The 20408-nt window shown below is 38.7% G+C and overlaps 1 protein-coding gene across 1 annotated transcript; it reads left to right on the top strand.

Annotated features, from left to right (window-relative positions):
* The first annotated feature begins 18295 nt into the window (after nucleotides 1-18295).
* LOC140137040 (prolactin-releasing peptide receptor-like) lies at nucleotides 18296-19468 on the top strand. The gene has a single exon (XM_072158699.1). The coding sequence runs from the start codon at nucleotides 18296-18298 to the stop codon at nucleotides 19466-19468; it is 1173 nt and encodes a 390-aa protein (XP_072014800.1).
* The last annotated feature ends 940 nt before the right edge of the window (nucleotides 19469-20408 follow it).

Raw genomic sequence — 20408 nt, 5'->3', positions numbered from 1 at the left:
ATCTGGCTGTACAACTATGTACTCCTGAATGACATTGTTTAATAGAATATCCTTTACATCTGACGGTTTGGTATTAACATCACCATATACATGAATCTCAAGTAGTATGAATGTGTCGTTTATCAATGCACCACTACTACCATACATTTCTGCAACACATGTTTCTCCATTAAACCGGGAGTTGCCGGGGCATGTAATTTCGCGACAAACCCCAAGATACGGATCAAAAATCTCCTGTTCCGCACACAAAACTTCCGATGCCACGTATTTCTGTCCGTTTTCTCCCGTCAAACTCGAAGATCCGCTGTCTGGAGAAAAATCGAACAAAACTTTGAATGAGTTTTGTCCGAAATTCCAATTTGGTCGTTTACGTTTGCATCCAAAGTTCTATTCCATATCTACCAGGTTGCAAATTGCGCAGTGAGGATTTTTATAGTAGAAATCCTCTATGAGAATGGGTGCCATATAGCTCCTACAAGCGTTAAAAAGAGTATAATTTGATCTTATCTCAGAGCAAACTACCACAGCTTGTATGGTGAATGGAAAATAGGGGAGCGCAAAGAAAGCAGTTTGGTACACTTGGCCATGCAGTGGTTGAAACATCGGTTGAAATCGTTTGACGAGTATACCTTTTCAACTGAAATATTTATACCGCCGTCCAATATTCTTCAGCATTCTACATTCAACAGCAGCCCTATTAATTTAGTTTCTTCCATTGTCGCACTTTTGCCGAGCGCATGACTTCACTGTTAACTTAATTTTACATGATGATGAACGGATCGGTAAGCGAACACATTTTAATCAAAGGTTGTAGAAATTATTGTATAAATCGATAGCGAATTCGACCAATTTCCGAAACTGTCCTTGAATGTTAAGTTACTGTCACACTACACCGAATAGGTCTTCCGTACAAGAAACGGATGGTATTTTAGTAAATCCGTTGTTGTTCGTCAATGATCGTTTTATGTTCTTTTTATGTCCTGCTATCATCCGCCAAATGCGTTTCGTGTTAGGTGATGTTCGTTAAGTCCGTCGGCAAGTTTTGTGCATGCACAAAACTTGAAACGGAGTGTACCGAATACACATGTTCGGTATTTATCCGGTGTGTGTTCGTATGGTGCTGTATATTGCCGGAGTTTGTTCGCTCTCCTTTCGTTCATGTACGTTCTTTGTTCGTTGCACTCGGCCCGTGTTCGTTGCAAATACGTTCCTGTGAGGCCTTCACCACCGGATAGCATATTTTTGCATTCGGTGATGTACGTTGACCCAGACCGTGTTAGTGTCACACTACACCGGATCGGTCTTCCGTATAAGAAACGGATGGTATTTTAGCAAATCCGTTAGTGTTCGTAAATGTTCGTTTTATGTTCTTCATATGTCCTGCTATTATCCGCCAAATACGTTTCGTGTTAGGTGATGTTTGTTTAGTCCGTCGACAATACGTTTCAAGTTTTGTGCATGCACAAAACTTGAAACGGAGTGTGCCGAATACACATGTTCGGAAGTTGTCCGATGTGTGTTCGTACTGTTCTGTATATATACCCTGGGTTTGTTCGTTATTCTTTCGTTTATATACCGCAGGTGTTTGCAAGGTTTCGCAGGCGCTTGTGCCGGATGTAGGCCTATGGCGAACATGTGCATCGATCATGGGGGGGGGGGGACTTTCTGAAGGGTGTGTGACGCAATATCATATTCCCCCAGTACTTTAGTGACTGACAAGTAGAAAAAAGGGGAAAGGAGAGAAAAAGAAAAGAAAGTGAGAAAAATTGAAGAGAGAAGAGAAGAGAAGAGAAAAGTTAACATGGTTAAATTGCATGTAATTTAGTAGGCCTATGCATGTAAGTAGTATTGAGGGAGGGCAACTTTCTGAAGGGTAGAAGACGCAATATCAAATTTCTACCAGTTTTAGTGATTGAAAAAAAAAAAAAAAGAAGAGAAAACATGGAAAAGGTTAAATTGTACGTTATTGAGTAGACCCAGGATAGTAGGCCTATATAGTAAGCCTAGGTATAGGCCTGTGATTATTATAGGCAGTGCTTAAATGTGGTTCCTTGGCCCAAAAGCCTGTAAAAATTACTGCCGTCCCGTCGATATGTCATGTATGTAGGGCCCGTGACATTTTGTCACCAAAGTCAGTATTTAAGACGGACTTAGGTCTATTACTGACTTTAACATATCAATCCATGCATGCTTTACCTGAAATTACGAGTCTGAAGTCTTATATCTGACACTTAGTCAGTGGATCAGTGTAACATTTTAAATTTTGCAAATTCAGTTCGGGCCTTCTTTTTTTTTTTTTTGTTTAAGGCAATAATAGTGTAAAAATGATGCACCAAAACAATTTTCCAAATTTTCCATTTTAAAACTAAATTTTTACACAATAGGCCTAGGCCTAATAATGTAAATAGGCCGTACAGTCCCCATGCAAATGGCTTCAATTGGACCTTCATTTTGAAAAATGGACAAGTCTTCCTTTTTGCTTCTGCTATGGACATCCACGTGTTATGAAAACTTTTCAATGGCTTCAATTAGGCTTTCGTTTCACCAATTTGCGACTGTTTCAAACTAAAATAGTATCCAATAATAGTGCTAAAATTGATCCAAAAATGACAAATGGCTTCAATTGGGCCTTCATTGTCCAAAGGTTTCTCATTTTTGATCACCTCTATTGCCCCCGGACGCTGGTTGCCCTGATATATCAGATTTGTAACCCTTTTGTACTTATTAGCCAATATTTGACCATTTTCGTCAAAGTTTTCCCCCTTAAAAGTTGTCTTTCCCCACTTTGTTCACCCTCTGAAAAAGTGCTTGCTACGTCACTGCCTCTAAGGGGTCAAAAACCCTCTCAAACACCTTCTCCTCCCCCACTTATCTGATAGGGCGGATGTGCCTGTTGGTGCCACATGCCACGGATTCGCCGGTCATTTGTCGGACGTTAAACGATTGAATATAAAACGCCTGCAGGATTATTAGCGGCCACAACGCATAGAGAGACGAACGGGAACCGGACCCCCAAATCCGGACATTTGTCGGACGTTGACCCCCAAATCCGGTCATTTGTCGGACGTTGACGATCGAATATAAGACGCCTGCAGGATTATTAACGGCCACAACGCATATAGAAACGAACGGGAATCGGACCCCAAATCCGGTCATTTGTCGGACGTTGAACGATCGGATATAAGACGCCTGCAGGATTATTAGCGGCCACAACGCACAGAGAGACGAACGGGAATCGGACGCAAAATCCCACCGAATCTTCTGCCGGACTGGTGATTTTTCCACCGAATAAAATATTTTTGTATTCGGTGATGTACGTTGATCCAGTCCGTCGTAGTGTGACAGACCTATTAAGCGGAATGTTGCTAAATTTTCAATGGATAGCATTAATCATTTTTATCGCATGTGCGTGATTGGAGACAAACATATTTCTTTGGCAATAAATTTACGTATTAAAGATGTCGGCAGCAATCAAATTCGTATCGAATTTGGTGAAATATTGGGAAGGCTTATCGACAGTGCGAGAACAATGACACGACACCGCTTGCTGTACAAGAATGCTTGCATACTTTGACTTGATATTTGAGTAATTGGTGAATCAAATTGATCAAGAGATAAAGAAATTTATTACGTATCCTATTTCGGCATAGGCCCATTGCAGAGACAACAACGGTATTTAACTCGACTGTTGAACCACCTATTCAATTTAAATAATTTGCCATAAAATTTGTATTATATTACAAATTTCCAAAATCAAAATTATTTTATATCAGAAGGAGCGTATTCAGAATGCAATTTGGTGCGTCTGATGTGCTCTCATGTCCCACAGAAAATACTGTGCAAAGTTGGGTGATCGAGACTTTAAAGTTCTTACTTAACCGTTATTCTAAGGCACCGCATTCAATTTGGTCCTATAGAACTATCGGTGCCCGGTTACGTACCGATGACTCTTAACATCACTCCCCGGATATGTATTACATTGTATCAAGCATAATAATTAACAGTTGGATAGTGTTATTGTTTTTCATTTAAATAAAAAATCACCGAAAGCGCTATATGACCAAAAAAAGATGTTGTGCCTAACGGGTAAGTATGGTTGATCGTAGCAATGTTATACCCCGTTTACACTGGGCAAAAGTCGTAATCGACTTAAGCTGTATTTTGAATTACGACAGCAGATTAATTCATTTAGTGGGTGTTTACACTACATCGGCTGAATTCGATTCCAAATTCGCATTCACGAATATCGAATTCGTTTGTTACCAATGGACACGGCAGGTAAATACGAATTCAACAACGTGTTCGTTTACATTAGTAAAAAGTTGTAATTAATGACGACTTATTCAAATTCACTTGAAATGAATGATGATACAAGTCATCATTGGAATTACGACTTTTGAATTACGATTAATTATGACTATACCTGTTTACACGTATGATACGAATTAAGACGACTTTAGTGAATTCGATTACGACTTTAGTTAAGAGTTGATAAAAGTTTACATGCAAGTTTTGAAAGCATCTATCAAAGCATGACGGGTTTGTGATTGCATAGCATTTGAAATGAATTTAATGGTTTTTTTTTATTCTTATTTGTTGGCAATGATAATTTATATATCACACGCACACGAAAAATGATCAGTTCCATCAAATTAAAATGTAGCTATATTTGATTAACATTCAAGGGTGGTTTTGGAAATGGTCGAGTTTGCCATTTTGCTAGCACCTTTGATTACTTTGGGGTCGCTCACCGGCGTGGTCAAGTAAAATTAAGTTAACAGTGAAAACATGTGCTCGAGCAAAGTGCGACAACGGAAGAAACTGAATTTAAAGGGCTTGTGTTAGAAGTAGAATATTGAAAACTGTTTAAATCGGGTGTAAATGAAATTACTACGAGCAATTCCAATTGAGTTGAAAGGTGTTGCAACCAGTGTATGGCCAAGTGTACAGGGTGTCCCAATAAAAAGAGGCCCCTCATTGCGCCCTCTTTTTCTCATATTTCTGAAAAGTTGATCAAATATATTTTGGTATGTAATGGAACCTTTAATCGTTAGCTTTAATAAACCAAAACAATTATTTCAATCGGCTCACATCTTTTGAAGATATGCCCTTTTGAATAAAAGTACCCGTTTTTCACTCTGTCCACGGATAGCAAACAGAGTGGTTGGGATGGCTCATGCTGTGGAGTGGCATGCACGATCACCAGACCTCACACCGCTTGATTTTTGTCCTTTCATTCGCAAATGTATTACTGAATGCATTCGCAAGTATCCGGCGCACAAGGATGGTACGCAACGCAATTGATGCAATGAGGACCAGGCCTGAAACCTGTATTCGCCAAGGAGGAAACCAGGTAGAGGGCAGAGCAGCACAGTAAACTCACCTCAGAAGAACCAAAGACAAACCAAATAGCATTTTAGGGCTACCTTTTATCCTATAAAGAGAAATGACTTATGTTGTAAATAAAAAAAGAAAGCAAGAAACAACAAAGTAAGAAAGTAAGAAACATAATAAAACAAAAAAGGCATAAATAATAAGTAATTGCAAGTAAAGCAAAAGAAGTCGCATTCGGCATCCATTTAGCCACAAATTAATGACACTATTAACAAAATACATTGCCCATAAAGCCATCGGTGAAGCCCATTCCATAACTTAAGTTATTTTTTGAGGAATGTTTGATATTCATGCATGGCATGTGTACTCCTTTTCAATCTTTGAACCTTCTCCGTGGACAGAGTGAAAAACGGGTACATTTCTTTAAAAGAGCATTATCTTCAAAAGTTGTGAGCCGATTGATATAATTGTTTTGGTTTATTAACGCTAACGATTCAAGGTATATTTGATCAACTTTTCAGAAATAGGAGTAAAAGAGAGCGCAATGAGGGGCCTCTTTTTTTTGGGACACCCTGTATATATATCTAACTGCTTTATATGCGTCCTACTATTTTCCATTCAGCGTACAATCGTGTAGTAGCCTGCTGTGAGATATGTTCAAATACTTTAGGTATACCGACATAACCACTAAACAAATGACTGACCTGTTTGTACTTTTTTGCATATACGCCTTTATGAAGTTATACAAAATTCAGCGGAATCGTATGATTGTGATATTTTTAGGATTTTATACAAACTTATAAACTAATTCACTGAACGCGCGACGATCGCTTATGAAAACCATGTAACAATGACTCGGCGATATATTTGGACCAAGTTTCTCTTGGTTTTAGTAAGCACAAAAGTGTTCTTAAGCCATGGTTATGCTACTCCTACGTATGATGACGAAGGTGAGTTAACAACAATTGTCATTTACTAGATGCATCATGTTAAATGTAAAATCATTTTAAACTTGTTTGTTGTTAATGCAAAGACTACGTAACAATGAATTGACGATATTATTTGGACCTAGTGGCTCTTGGTTTTAATAAGCACAAACGGGTTCTAAACCATGGTAATGTTACCCCTATGATGACGAGGTAAGATAATGACGTGATAATTTTATAGATGACTTATGTTAAATGTAGTAGCATTTCAAAATTGTTTATTGTTGTTGATATGTTGCAATTAAAGAAATTAGAATGGTCATGATATTTGATGCATTCAGTTGGAGACATATTTTATATAAAATCATTTGTATATTCATTAAAGGAAATACAACTGCCCTTGCCAACATATCCTCTCCACAAATTGACGAGTTTGAGACAAATGTTCTCATGAATGCTTCTGAGCAGATGTCGACAACAGCTAGCGTTACTTCGGTACCAATCGGTAAGTGGGAATAACCTATTATAGTCAGTCCGATGTGTGGGTGTGTGTCGTGGGGGGGGGTCGGTTTATGTGTGGATATTGAGGGAAGGGATCATCCCGGTTTTGATGCATGCGGCTTAAAAGTGGTTCAGCAAACACAGTAATGTAATCTTACAACACCATTGGTTATTGAACAGCAGTTGGGTATCTATGTCTGTGGAGGGTGTGTGGATTTTCAGAAATGAGTTTATGTTGTTAAACAATAAAGCCAAACTCTCAATACTATGCTACCTGCTTCTATATAGTTTCCTTAACAATGGGCTATTCCATTTAAATTCCACACTACCCCTGTGGAAGATTTTGGAAATATCTTCCACGGGGGGAGTGAGTATTACAAATGGAAGTTACCCAAATGTCTATTCTATTTGAAACTCATACTCCGACTGTGGCAGACTTTAGCTAAATCTTCCACAGGGGTAGTGTGGATTTTAAATGGAATAGTCCAATACTGACTGAAAGTAATATGACCACATCTTGTGTCTTCCTCTGGTTCTAATCAACCCACTCTCCCGCTCTCATTTTTCTCAGTGGATGTGGTAAATCTTGCTATATTTCTCCACTAACAAAGCATTCTAGACAATGCAAAACATTCCTTATTTGGTTAATATTTACACGGTAAGTACTCTAATCAGCCTACACTGAGAATAAATGTCGCAGCCGGACCAAATTTCCGAGTAGGGGTAAACCTGCTTGATAATCAGCACTACCGGTGGTTAGTTATAGAAGTTCTTTATCCAAGATAATTATTATCCTGATTTCAGAAACGACAACACTATTTCACACGACTGTTGAACCACCCATAGTACTTAATTTGGCTGCTGTTGAAGTAGAATTGTGTATTTACGAGTCAAAACTACATCCTGGAAAATTATCGCATTCCTGTCGCGCGAGATGTGACGAAATCTAGTAAGTAAATACATAATACATGTTGGAATAGACTTTAAAATGTCATGCGTTTGGATTTCATCTCAAATTCTCACACTAAAGAAAATCTCAATCTACAAAGATGTTTGGGAAATATAATTTGGGAGAATAATTTAAGGTTCTTCCGTACACTCTTAGAGAAAGAGGTTCTAAGTAGAGCCTTAAGGGTGCACACCAGTAAATAGCTCCCATTGACTTTCTGTACAAACAGGGTCCAGGAAAACGTAATTTTCTTGACTCTAGAGCGACTCAGTTCTTCAAAACGTACCCTTTCTGCAAGTCGAAGGTCAGATGAAGTCATCTATTGTAGAAATTATATACGGAGTCCAGCATTTTTTTCCAGAAAAATGCCGACTAGATCACCCTATAGCCCATACAGCGTACGCCACCTTACGAATAGCTTGGTGTTTCTGAAATGTAACACATTTTGAAAGTTTAGCCAAATTGAAATAAAAAGTCAGATCCTGCTCATTTTTCACAGACAATCTATTTCCCAGGCCTAAATGAGGATTAAATATGAATCAGGGCCTAATAGTTGGGTTTTAAGCCTTTTCTAATGGATTTAATTCAGTCGTATTGCACGTTTCCTCGTTTGAAACACTGATTTTTTTCTTTCTCTCAGGGTGTAGGAGACTTGTATTTACTGGTGTGCACTCTTAATGGTTCTTGAGCTGTCCTGTTTATGGAACCTTATATGGTTGTACAAAAAGGTTAGAAAGAACCATTTTAGACTTGAAAAGGGTTCTTTAAATTTCCAAGAACTTTTCTCTTAAGGGTTCTACATATAGGACAGCCAAGAACCTTTTTTATAAGAGTGTTTTGTGTTTTAGAGTAGGCATGAATATTCATTTACAACGACACGGAAGGTGATTTAAAATTATTTGTTCATTATGGTAACTCGGAATTCGGGGGGGTGCAAGGTTAGGTCATTGATAAAGTTGTTCCAGTTGAAGGAGACAAAGAATCCACAAAGGACCGATTTAAATTGTCATTATTTTCTGTCACGATCTTACCCAAACATATTTTTTCTTTGGAGACAATATCTGCCTTATACGTTTATTGGGCTCCGTTGATTTCTTGCAACCTTAATGGTACTATTATTGCTGAACTCAAATTTAACTCCCATGGACAGTGCCTAATTCCAACTCGATTTTCTTTATGCCATTTATTTTTCATAAAGCTACCACTCTTATAACGCTGATAAATGTACATGTGATGGTCTGTGTGAAGTTCATGGTGACTGCTGCATTGACTACGCCATCTACTGCAAGCAGCAATCAGAAAACCACACAAGAATCACTGACCCAAACCGTAGTCTCTACAACACGATTAACTCAGACGCTTATCAAGAAGTGGTCTTGTCATGGGGTTACCGCGCACTCTACGAACGCTGCATCGTACCAACCATGCCAACTGAATTTTCTGATTATTTTATCCTAATTGATAAATGTCCTGACGATTATAAATCCAATCCACATCTCACAGAAGCCTGTTCGATATCCTCTCAAGATGATCCCATTTCTTTTATCCCCGTATTCGTGGATAATCTTCATTACCAAAACAGGTTCTGTGCCTTGTGCTGGGGCTACAATGAAACGTCATTGCAGCCATGGGACTTTGAGTTTGATTGCATCAAGGATCCGTTGATAAAGCAGCAAAGTCCTAGTGAACTTATTAGCTGCATGTTGACAACATGTAAATACGAAACTTCATTTGGCGAGCTAAGGAATAGACAACCTTTTAAAATCTACTGGCCACGACTCTGCAAGAAAGATATGATCTACACGTGCCCTGATGGAACAAATTCTACTCTTATAGACGCTTGTACGAGCTACATGGCGCCTATTCTTGTAAAGAAACTCTACTATAAGAATCCGCACTGCGCAATTTGCAACCAGGTAGATATGGAATACAACGTTGGATGCAATCTTAAACCACCACATTGGAATTTCGGACAAAACTCTTTTAAAGTATTGTTCGACTTTTCTCCAGACAGTGGATCTTTGAGTTTGACGGGAGAAAACGGACAGAAATACGTAGCATCGGAAATTTTGTGTGCGGAACAGGAGATCTTTGATCCCTATCTCGGGCTTTGTCGCGAAATTACATGCCCCGGCAACTTTCGTTTTAACGGTGACACATGTGTTGCAGAAATGTATGGTAATGGTAATAGCTTGATAAACGACACGTTTGTACGACTTGAGATTCATGTATATGCGGATGTTAATACCAAGCTATCAGATGTGAAGGATATTCTGAACAATGTCATACAGGAATACATAATTGTGCAGTCAGATAATGTTCACGTTCTAATGACACAACGGGAAGCTTCACCAAGCTTGAGTAACATTGATCATTGTCTTGGTCAAACAAATGTTGCAAACATAGTTTTTGAAGCATCAGGTTTTCTTGTTATCTCTTTTGACAATCTCATGCGTCTGTTATCTCAAGAACTACTTAATCGATGCATCGGTGAAGATCAAAAGGCATCTCTTGTCAGTCTCATAAAATTGAGCAATTTCCAAAACGTATCCATGTTGGAACGGAAATGCAATGGTGATCACCGACGATTAATTACACTCTCTGCGTCACAGATATCCATAAAAAACGTTAATCAATCAACCATGCTTATTTTAACAACCGATAAAGGATCTATCCAGTTGACGTCCAGTTCTGTTCCTCAAATTATTACAGCGCACGCTAATAGTACCCAGACGCGGATAGCCTTCCGATGCGAGACCATATTATCGTGTGCATATATCGTGCTGAAGTCTATGGAATATGAATGGATCGGTAAAAACAAAGATATACTTTTACACATCGCTAGTGGCCGTCGCGTACCTAGAGAAGAAGTGATAGATCTTGAAGACAAAACGGTCCAGATTTGTAGCTTTCTTGACGAATATCAGACGAATTACTTTCAGTACTCCAACACGCAAACCATTATAAATATACTCGGTTGCGCAATTTCTATTGCTGCTCTTTTCATCACCATCCTCAGTTATTTGATTTTCTCAGAATTACGCAATGTTCCAGGAAAAACAATTCTTAGCTTATCACTAGCAATGGCAATTGCTCAGTTGCTGCTACTTTTAGGAACTGGTCTTACTATCTACCCAGTCTGTCTGACAATCGCTCTACTCATGCAATTTACTTGGATTGCTGTCTTTGCGTGGACTAATATTCTAGCCTTTGATCTAGCGCGTACTTTTGGCTCACAGGCGTCAGGTATGCGAGATAAAAACTCTTCACAAACATTTATCAAATATTCCGTGTATGGGGGTTGCCTTTAGGCGATGTCTGCGTCACTGCTATAATTCATTTCTTTGTACCTTTTAACGGTAAAACAGAAGCTCTGTATGATCTTGTTACAATTTGTTGGCTGAAACCAGGGATGCCTCTTCTGGTGGTCTTTGGGGTTCCAGTTGGAGTCCTCTTGCTCGGTAACGTTGGCTTTTTTACCTACACAATAATGGGTATACAGAAGACCAGGAAAGCTACTGCTATATTGGGAAAAGAAGGCAACAATAATATGAAACAGATGAAGGAAGATCTGTATCTCACATGCAGGGTATGTTATTCATTTCTATTACCTTAAAATTAATGAAAAACAAATTTATCCCTAATCTTATTCATAGCGTTAGCATGAATTAAGTCAATAGACAGGTTGGGCAAACCATCTCCTGGAGACGCAAGAGTCTCCAGGACTAGAAAAGATGCGGTGTCACCTTTTATTTGCGGTAGAAGTGACGCGTGACACGGTAACTCTACAAGGTGGTGTCTTATCGAGGGAACTTCAATTATACAATCATATTTTCATTCATTCATTCATTCATTCATTCATTCATTCATTCATTCATTCATTCATTCATTCATTCATTTATTTATTTATTCATTCATTCAATCATCAATTATTAAGAATTGTTTGAACAGTTTAAAAATTGAATTGCAACACATTGAAAAGTCGTCGCTTGCCTCACATATTATTATACCTCATGAATATTTATTAGGTAATCCAGACATCTTATTGGTTAATAACGCCAGCGTCCGAGTACGGTATTTTGACTACTTCCTCGCGCCTGTGTAATTTCGCGCACGCGGGGAAGTAGTTAAAACTTCCGCACCCCTACTACCACACGGTGTCTCGACCCCACACGTCACCGTTCCTTCAGACGTAGCATTATGCTACACAACGGCAATTCTGCAGACGCGTTTATCGTGAAAATGGCGTCTGCTGCAGTTATTTGGCCGAGATTACCGATTGATAATAACACGCGAATTTGACGTTTTATGAACAAAATGTTATTTATGGAATGTTCAAAAGAAACTTAGAATAATATAGGTAAAAATGTATATTAATTGAACAGATATCCCCTAATAAAATCAGGTAAGCTTATTTACCATGTCGGCCGGCACGTTGACTGGTGTGTGTTTTGACTTTTGTTTACGATTTTACCGTGATAGTGAAAATCTTTCAAATCATCCAACACCTCGGGACCAGTAGTTTTGACTACTTTCCCTCAAAACATGTTGTCAGGAAAATCAGGATTGAACATTCTTTCGGAATATGTTTGTGTCATGTATGTTGATTGCTACATGTATTGCCCGACATTTCTCGTGCGTTTCTCCGTTGCAAAGGACGATACGTTTTCAGTTCTCTGCAGCAATATCGGTCTTCCACTACAAGTTTCGGTTGTTTACGGCTGTGATATTCCGCACAATGGGCAATTCCAGGAATTAATGGCATCCCCAACTAAAGAATCCATGGGTATCACAATTATTGGTGCGCTTTATTCGGGGCTTTGTTCTTCTTCCCGACCTTTGTCGTTGCGGAAAGGTTAAACGCTACGGCAAAATTGCTGCTGGGTTTGTCGCAACGATAAAAAGAACGCTAAACGTTCACTAGTTAAGGCCATATAATGCGTTATAATTGAAGACCAAATTAAAAAGAATAGTTTTGGTCTGGTTGACAGGACGTCATACGCAAACTAGTCTTTTTAATTCGGTCTTCAATTATAATATCTTGTCATTTTCTCATTACAGTTATCCGTAGTGATCGGCTTAACCTGGATCATCGGCTTCATAGTACCCTACACAAAAATATCTGCACTGTGGTTCGTGTTTCTGGTACTCAATTCACTGCAAGGCCCGGTGATAATGTGGTCATTTGTCTGCAACAGGCGAGTGAGTGCCATGTGGAAGGCGAGAGTACGTCGCTCATTAGGAATGCAAGAAAATGTAAAAGGATCTACAGCATCCAGTTCTACCAGGATGAGCAGCATGACTACTTCATCAACGAAAGGTAGAAGTAGTCAGTTACGAAAGACCGGAGAAAAACAGACAAATATTTAAAAGTTTCAAAATCAATTAATACAAGTGAAACGTATAAAATAATACAATGCAAAGAAAAAAAAACAGATTTGTCTGACTCCATATTACTTCATGCTATCGTTGTAGCGAGCCAGAGACCACCCCCAGAAGATTTAAAGAATAGATTAAACACAAAGTCTAGCAGCTTCTAGCGGTTTGGTTTCAGTGTAGATGTGTTTCTTGTATTTATGAAGGCCGATTATGTTCTACTGCTACGGTATTGCACCATATCCTAGTTGCATCTTCATGCCGACTGTTGATCTGGTTGGCTATTGGTCATTGACCTGTGACAAAATGGTATTGTCAAAGGTCATTGGTTTTTAATTGAACTTATTAGGAAGGTTTTGATTACAGAATTTTAGACCCCTGGAAATTGTGGCGAAAGCCACTTTCGCTGTCAATTGAAGGTTTTTAGTTTTTGACATTTTTCGCGTTCTTGACTCCCCTTTCGTACTACATGTACATGCGCTCTCTGTCCAAAATCACGACAGATGTGATTTGTGCTGTTCAAATGATCCGACGTACTAGCACAACAAAGATTGTGATATTTTAAATTATTTTATACACTTTTAACTTATTGACTGCACGCACGAAGATTTGACGGTATTTTTGGACCAAGTGGCTCTTGGTTTTAATAAGCACAAAAGTGTCCTTAAACCATAGCGACGTATGATGACGAAGGTAAAATAAAAACGTTATCATATTTATAGATGGAATCATGTAAAATGTATCATTTCAACATTCGTTGTTGTTGTTGTTGATCTGTTGGAATTAAATTGCAATGAAATAAATTCTCAAAACTATGCTAACCGCTTCTGTAAATATATTTTCTTTAGCAAGACTGACAGTTAACTAATCTTACCACATTCTGGGTCTTCCTGGGTAATCAACTCACTCTTCCGCTCTCACTTACCCTCGTTTCATCTTTTCTGTTTCGCATGATGCAGTCATGTCTACAGTAGAATTCATCTCGACCTTTGCAGGACTTAACCCCATTAAAAGCTATTAAACCAAGATAACACTCATTGAAACAGCTCAACTGATTAAATCGGATCTTCTCTGGTTGTGCACAAGTGACTGTTTTCATGTGCGATATCGCAATAAAGCTGGTATTCATAGCTTCAGTTGGGTAACCGATTATAAAGGAAACGAAAGGAAACAATGTTATGTGTGGCTTTGTTCACGAAATCAGACAATGTCGTGCTTTTTGTAAACCAGCATTCTTGAAAATGAGCAACATAATGATTTTTGACTTAACACGGTTTAGAAATAATGTCTTCATATTTTTGGTGTTATCTGTCGTTTACATGTCCTTCCTAAAACACAAAAGTACGACCCTCTCCAAACACCTAAATTAGCTAAAAATTTAAGACATGTTACAAAACTTTATTTTCTAGAACCTATTTAGAATAATTTAAATGTAGCTTTTACCGGTTTTTTTGTGGCATCCTTCAGAAGTGAGCGGTCCGATACCAATATTTTCGGTCAAATCTCCATTCAAATAACACGGGGAGTTGGCTAGCTATGCCTTGCCCTCACTCATATTTTACAAAAGTACGACCATTTCTGAACATCTAACCTAGCTGTAATTTTAGGTCATGTTAGAGAAATATATTTGCTAGAAGTTTTGGAGAATAAATAAAATATTGGCTGGTTATTTTTCACACAGTGATGTTAACTAGGCAAGTGTCCATTCTCCCAACATACATCATTTGTAGGGGTCACGCGTCAATGGTGAGAACACTGTGTATTGTGTATAGGAAAACGGACAGTAACTGCAGTATGGGGAGCTCTATTGTTCAGAAACGAAAACGCAAGGGATTAAGTAGGATGGTGTGTAAGTTGACTTCATTGTTACGTTTGGGGCATCATGCTTCTCATTTGAAGAGGTAATAATAGGTGCTGTCAATCACACTTATGTCTGTCAATAAAGGTTGGATAAGTCAATTATATGCAACACTGGCGTCTCAAGTGGGCAATCTTACTCACGGCAGTCATTTAACTAGGCAGGATAGGCCTACATCAGGTCCGAACGCAAATTTGGTGTCATTATGGTCCATATTACTATGACATTAAAAAAAGGACCCCTGCCTCTTCTCCTCTCGCTTTCTTCTCTTTCTAGTCTGTCTGTCTCTCCCCCTCCCCAACTCTCACCCGTGGCATCTTTTGAATTATGTGGATATCTGAATTATATTGGATGTTGTATTTCCTTTACCCTTTCTTCTCTCGATCTCGATCTCCTCTCTTCCCCTCTCCTCTCCTCTCCTCTCCTCTCCTCTCCTCTCCTCCCCTCCCCTCCCCTCCCCTCCCCTCCCCCCCTCCACCAGATCATCTCCGCGTCTCATCATCCCCACTCTCTCAAATAATATACCGGTACATTTAAAATAGATTTGAGTCTGGCAATTTTGCCTGAAGCAATTATCAGATTACCAATTCCAATGAAAGAAATCCTATTAGTTTCACTTCAACGCACTTCTCTGGTGTTGCATATTAGGTGTATTTGGGACAAAAAAATTCTTAGCAACACTGATTACTATTGATTAATTTATATTAATCATGTTAATGTATATTTCTACGCTGGGCTATTTTCACGAGATACTCCCGCTTAGGCTGGAGTACCTATACACCCAACGCAAGTCAATTGAAGCCGTACAATTTATCGCGAATTTACGACCGTAAAATGTCGACACTTCTTTTGTCTAGATTAGCATCAACCCTCTCATCTCACGTTTTTCATGTCAGAAATTAACATAACTCCCGAAACCGAAACAGAAGTTATCTTCGTTCAACTTTTCTGTAGTCAACAAAAGACTAGAATAAAAGGATTGTTCACACGTACCATGCTAACACTTCAAAATAACAATGAGATCCGAAACCGAAACCGGAAACAGAAACAGAAAAGATAAAACGACCCCAAGTAATGAAGTTTTCTGTGCGCAAAGCCACATAGTAGCCTCTGAGGGTACTAAATTAGAGAGGCTCTGACCCTGACTGACCTGCACTGTTTGTCAAGTAGACAGACCGTGACCTGGGTCGACGCGTACAGAGAAGGGGATGTGACTGTTACACAGGTCTTGTCCTCAGAATCGGTATAGACAATTTTTGTACAGATTATCGCTAGCCTGATAGCCTATGCTATCAGAGACTTGACTGACTCTGAGTAGGGATGACCATCATAATTTCATTGTGTTCTGGAAAGAACTCATCAACAGAAGTATTTTGGTGGTTAAATGGTCAAAATCGGTCAAATACTTTTCGAATTATGAATTTTCAAAGTTTCCCATTCTGACCGGTCATTGGAACGAAATAAATTGCAATGTGAGCAAAATTGGTATAAGCATATATTTACCTTTTTATATTTCTTTATTCTAATATATATGCAAACATGAAACAAGCATATTGTGAAAGTATCAAAGGGGTTTCTTATGAAATGGCACTTTACTAGTCAATAGCATTAAGTATTTCTTCAAACCGAGGCACTGAAATCATGCTTTTAGAAAACATTTGCTAAAAATCATCCATAATGGCCGAAGTGGCACAAAATCAAAAGTCCAGGTGAACTTTTTTTCCACAACAATATACACTACACATAAGAAAAATACTAATGTACTACAAGAGATTTTCAACATAGGAATCCAAACAATCAAGTACCAAAATGCACAGCTTTGTCCTGATATCATTTCTGGGGTTTTAACAAAATGTTTAACCTCTATTGTGATTGGCAGCAGCATAAGGTATCTCTTTGATAGCTGATAATGCTCAGCCATTCAGCAAGTGGCTAATAACTGACCTTGATAGGCTTGAATGAATACTGTCATCTGCTACAAAACCATCACACTCTAGGACCTGGTCACTCCATATGCTACAGGGAGCACAGTACTTTAACAATGGAGTGAAAGACTCATTATTGATTAGGCGCGTATTTTAAAAGTACGGCTCCTGTGCGTGTATAGCAGCAAGTCAGTGCAGATGGTATAAATATAAGAAAATGTTTAGGGTTGAGATCAGGTGAAAAATACAACAAATGAGCACGAAACTTCACATTTATGTTCAGAAAGGTGTCTATTTAACATGATTCGAAAGGTGTATGGAAATTCCAAAGGGAAGCTGGCGATTTAATTTTTTAACTCAAGATCTACTTGTCCATTTTTTTAACCTTTTTACAGAGGGTATGATAGAGGTAATAACGACAACTCTGCCAAATTACAGCTCAGTAGGTCAAGGTGTTCACCTGATCTTAGTCATCTGAATATTTTGTGCCATTCTGAGCAGTGCTGCACTTGGTCACTGGCAATTAAGCGCACTGTGGCGATGGACCAATTTTGACTCACACTTACAGAAAAACAAAATAAGTTATGTTGCTGTAATTTGCAGGATAGTTACAAAATATAATTGGCATTAACATCTCCAATTTTTACAGGAAAATTATGAAAAATAAAAGAATGAGCTCAATTTAGAAATGTCTGTGCAAGCAGTGCACAGTTGAGCTCCCTGCATGTCTATGGGAGTGTTCTAATCAAGTTGATGGTTCATTGGTCATCCCTACTCTGAGACTAGATATGCTCAAATCGAAAAGGAGCTTCCAGCAGCATGATATGGATTGAAAAGATTTCATCCCTACACCTGGCAGAAAGTTATGGATCCAGAGTTACCACAAGCCTCTCAACATCATACAGAATAAACTGCTCCACACAGCACCATAACGTCTTGAAGATGCACCCAGCACCAGAATAACAGCAGCGCCGGGGAGTACCAGATGTGACAGTATGCTGACTGATGGACTATTAACAAAAAATCAACAAAAAGTGAAAACTGTTTGCCTGCTTCAGCTGCTTAAAGAGACTCATGACTGAACTGACTTAATAAATTATTGAACGTTCGCGAACTTTTCACATTTTTGAAAAATCAATATATTTGCTTTGCTTGTCAAGGTTGTTTGCTTGTTTTTAATAATTTGTTTTTTCAACCTGAAACACAATTTGATTTAAACTCAAATTGAATTGGCTGCGTATATTTGTGTTGACTATTGCATTTCCATTTTTCTTTTTGTTTAGGTTGGAAACGTGTACCGCTATATGCTTTATTATTGCAATATTATACTTCCAGTGACAATAATAAAAGAATTTTGGCTCATGTTCAGCAGTCACATCTTGTATTTTTACTTGCATTTTTGGAAGTCGAAGTTCTTCTACTTAAAATGCCTTTCAACGCTACTGGTCAAACCATTTGGGGCAATCTTTCATCCGTATGTACTGAGGGTAATACTCAATTCTATCAAAATGCCACAGAAGAAGAAATCGGACCCTTGTTGCGAACCAAAAGTGCACGTCTTACTGCACTAATCCTTTATCCCTTTATTCTTGCCTTTGGTGTTTTGACAAATACCTTGTTTTTGATTGTCTTGCTACGAATAGAGCAAATGCGAACAGTAACTAACTATTATCTTTCACACCTGGCATGTTGTGATATCGCATTGATACTCCTGATCACGGTAGAACAATTCTACGAACATGCTCACTCTCCAATTAAACATATCGCGTACACGACAGGTGAGGTCTGTGCATTTGTAACATTCCTGCAGTTTGTAGCAGTCTACACTTCTATGAATCTGGTGACATTAGTCGGCTTTGAGCGATTCATGGCTATCTGCTACCCCATTCAACATCGCCTTGTTAGCGGCATGCAACGCACCAAATACTTTGTAATAACGTCATGGGCAGTCTCAACTATCCTGGGTGCCGTTTCAGCTCCATTGTTCGGCACAGTGCGTAAACTGTGCGTGTTATGGCCGGATAGAGAACCTTACCACACATTTCCTATTATCTTACCTCGATGTGAGCCGGTGCATCCCTTCTTCGTAGGATTCGCTCGAGGTCTGATGCTCTGCTATTTTCTTCTGGCGGTTGTTGTTAGCATATACATGTACTATAAGATAATAGTACAATTAAACAATCGGGTGCATCCCGGGAGTAAAAGCAACTACGAGAAGAAGCCCAACAGTCGGATAGTGGCCATGCTCATCGTCAATGGAGTCGTATTCTTTGTGTGTCTCGCACCTTACAGAGTGCTAGAAGTTTATGTGTTGTTGTCCATACATGGTAAAGTAGATCACCACGATTGGATCGACACTATGGTAGCTGTAGTGCTCGGGGCATTATGCATCAACAGCACGGTTAATCCAATCATATATGGATTAACTAATCCGAAATATCGTCAATCATTTTGGAGAGTCATCAAATGTAGCAGTAAAGCTGAGATTAATGTAAGTACATTGCAGCCAACGCAACCAACGGGTACTACCCGCCAATCTCAACTGCAGCCACAAGATCAGGATACTGGGGTTGATGCAAATCGCGCCAGTCGGGAATGAAGACCAGTAACGATGTATCTGAATCTATGCCTATGTTAAAGTTCATTGTTACCTTAAATCCCAAAAGAAACCAAGTTTCTCACATGGATTTGTAATTTGTTCAGAACTATAACTATGGAAAAATAAGTTGATAAAAAAAATCCTGGGAAGTGCTCTAAAATGTGGGTTTCAGCTATACGCACAGGACGATGATGGAACGAACTCTTTCTTGACCCGTACGTCATCCGCTTCTTTGTTTTTGCATTGTTGTAGACCCCTGTAGTTACTTCATTATAATGATATGAAATATTAAAGTTAGCAACTATTTTAAACTGTTGCGATTTGGTAGTTCACAGTAGCTTGCGAATGGTATAGAGCTTCAAATATCACAGATATACTTTGGTAGGACCAGTGGTTCTTGAGTTATGTTGTAAAGAGGGCTGAAACAACAAAGGTACATAACTCATTAAAGGGGGGCAACCCTATCTGTTTAGGATATGGATTCTCTTCCAACTTACATACCCTGTCAAATATTGTCCCCTTTATCCATCTACAGCCTGTCTCAAAAAAAATTGTGCAAGTCAAAAGCGCCCTCTGTGGCAATTAGAAAATACTGCTGTGACATAATGCTTATATCAACGTCATATATCATCGGCATTGTCATAGCTCTCAAATACCGTTTAGTCTGTTCAATTTGCTTGTTTCAATCTCGAGATATGCTTACTTAACAACGAAAGGGTAAAATCACAATTGTGCCACTTTTACTAGGGAAGAGGGCTGTACATGTAAATCAATGATAGCATCAAGTTTATCAAGAGTTCCTTCGTGAAATCAAAAGAATGCATCAATTACACAACAATACAAAATTGTTTTTAATGTTTTATCATGATAAAGGTATAATGACTATCTTTTTCCACTTACGACAAATTAAACGATAAATTAATATTTCACATTCTGCTGT

Source organism: Amphiura filiformis, chromosome 17 (genome assembly GCF_039555335.1).
Source record: "Amphiura filiformis chromosome 17, Afil_fr2py, whole genome shotgun sequence".
Classification (NCBI taxonomy): domain Eukaryota; kingdom Metazoa; phylum Echinodermata; class Ophiuroidea; order Amphilepidida; family Amphiuridae; genus Amphiura; species Amphiura filiformis.
The sequence above is the reverse complement of the archived record's forward strand: the minus strand, read 5'-3'. Positions and strand labels throughout refer to the sequence as shown.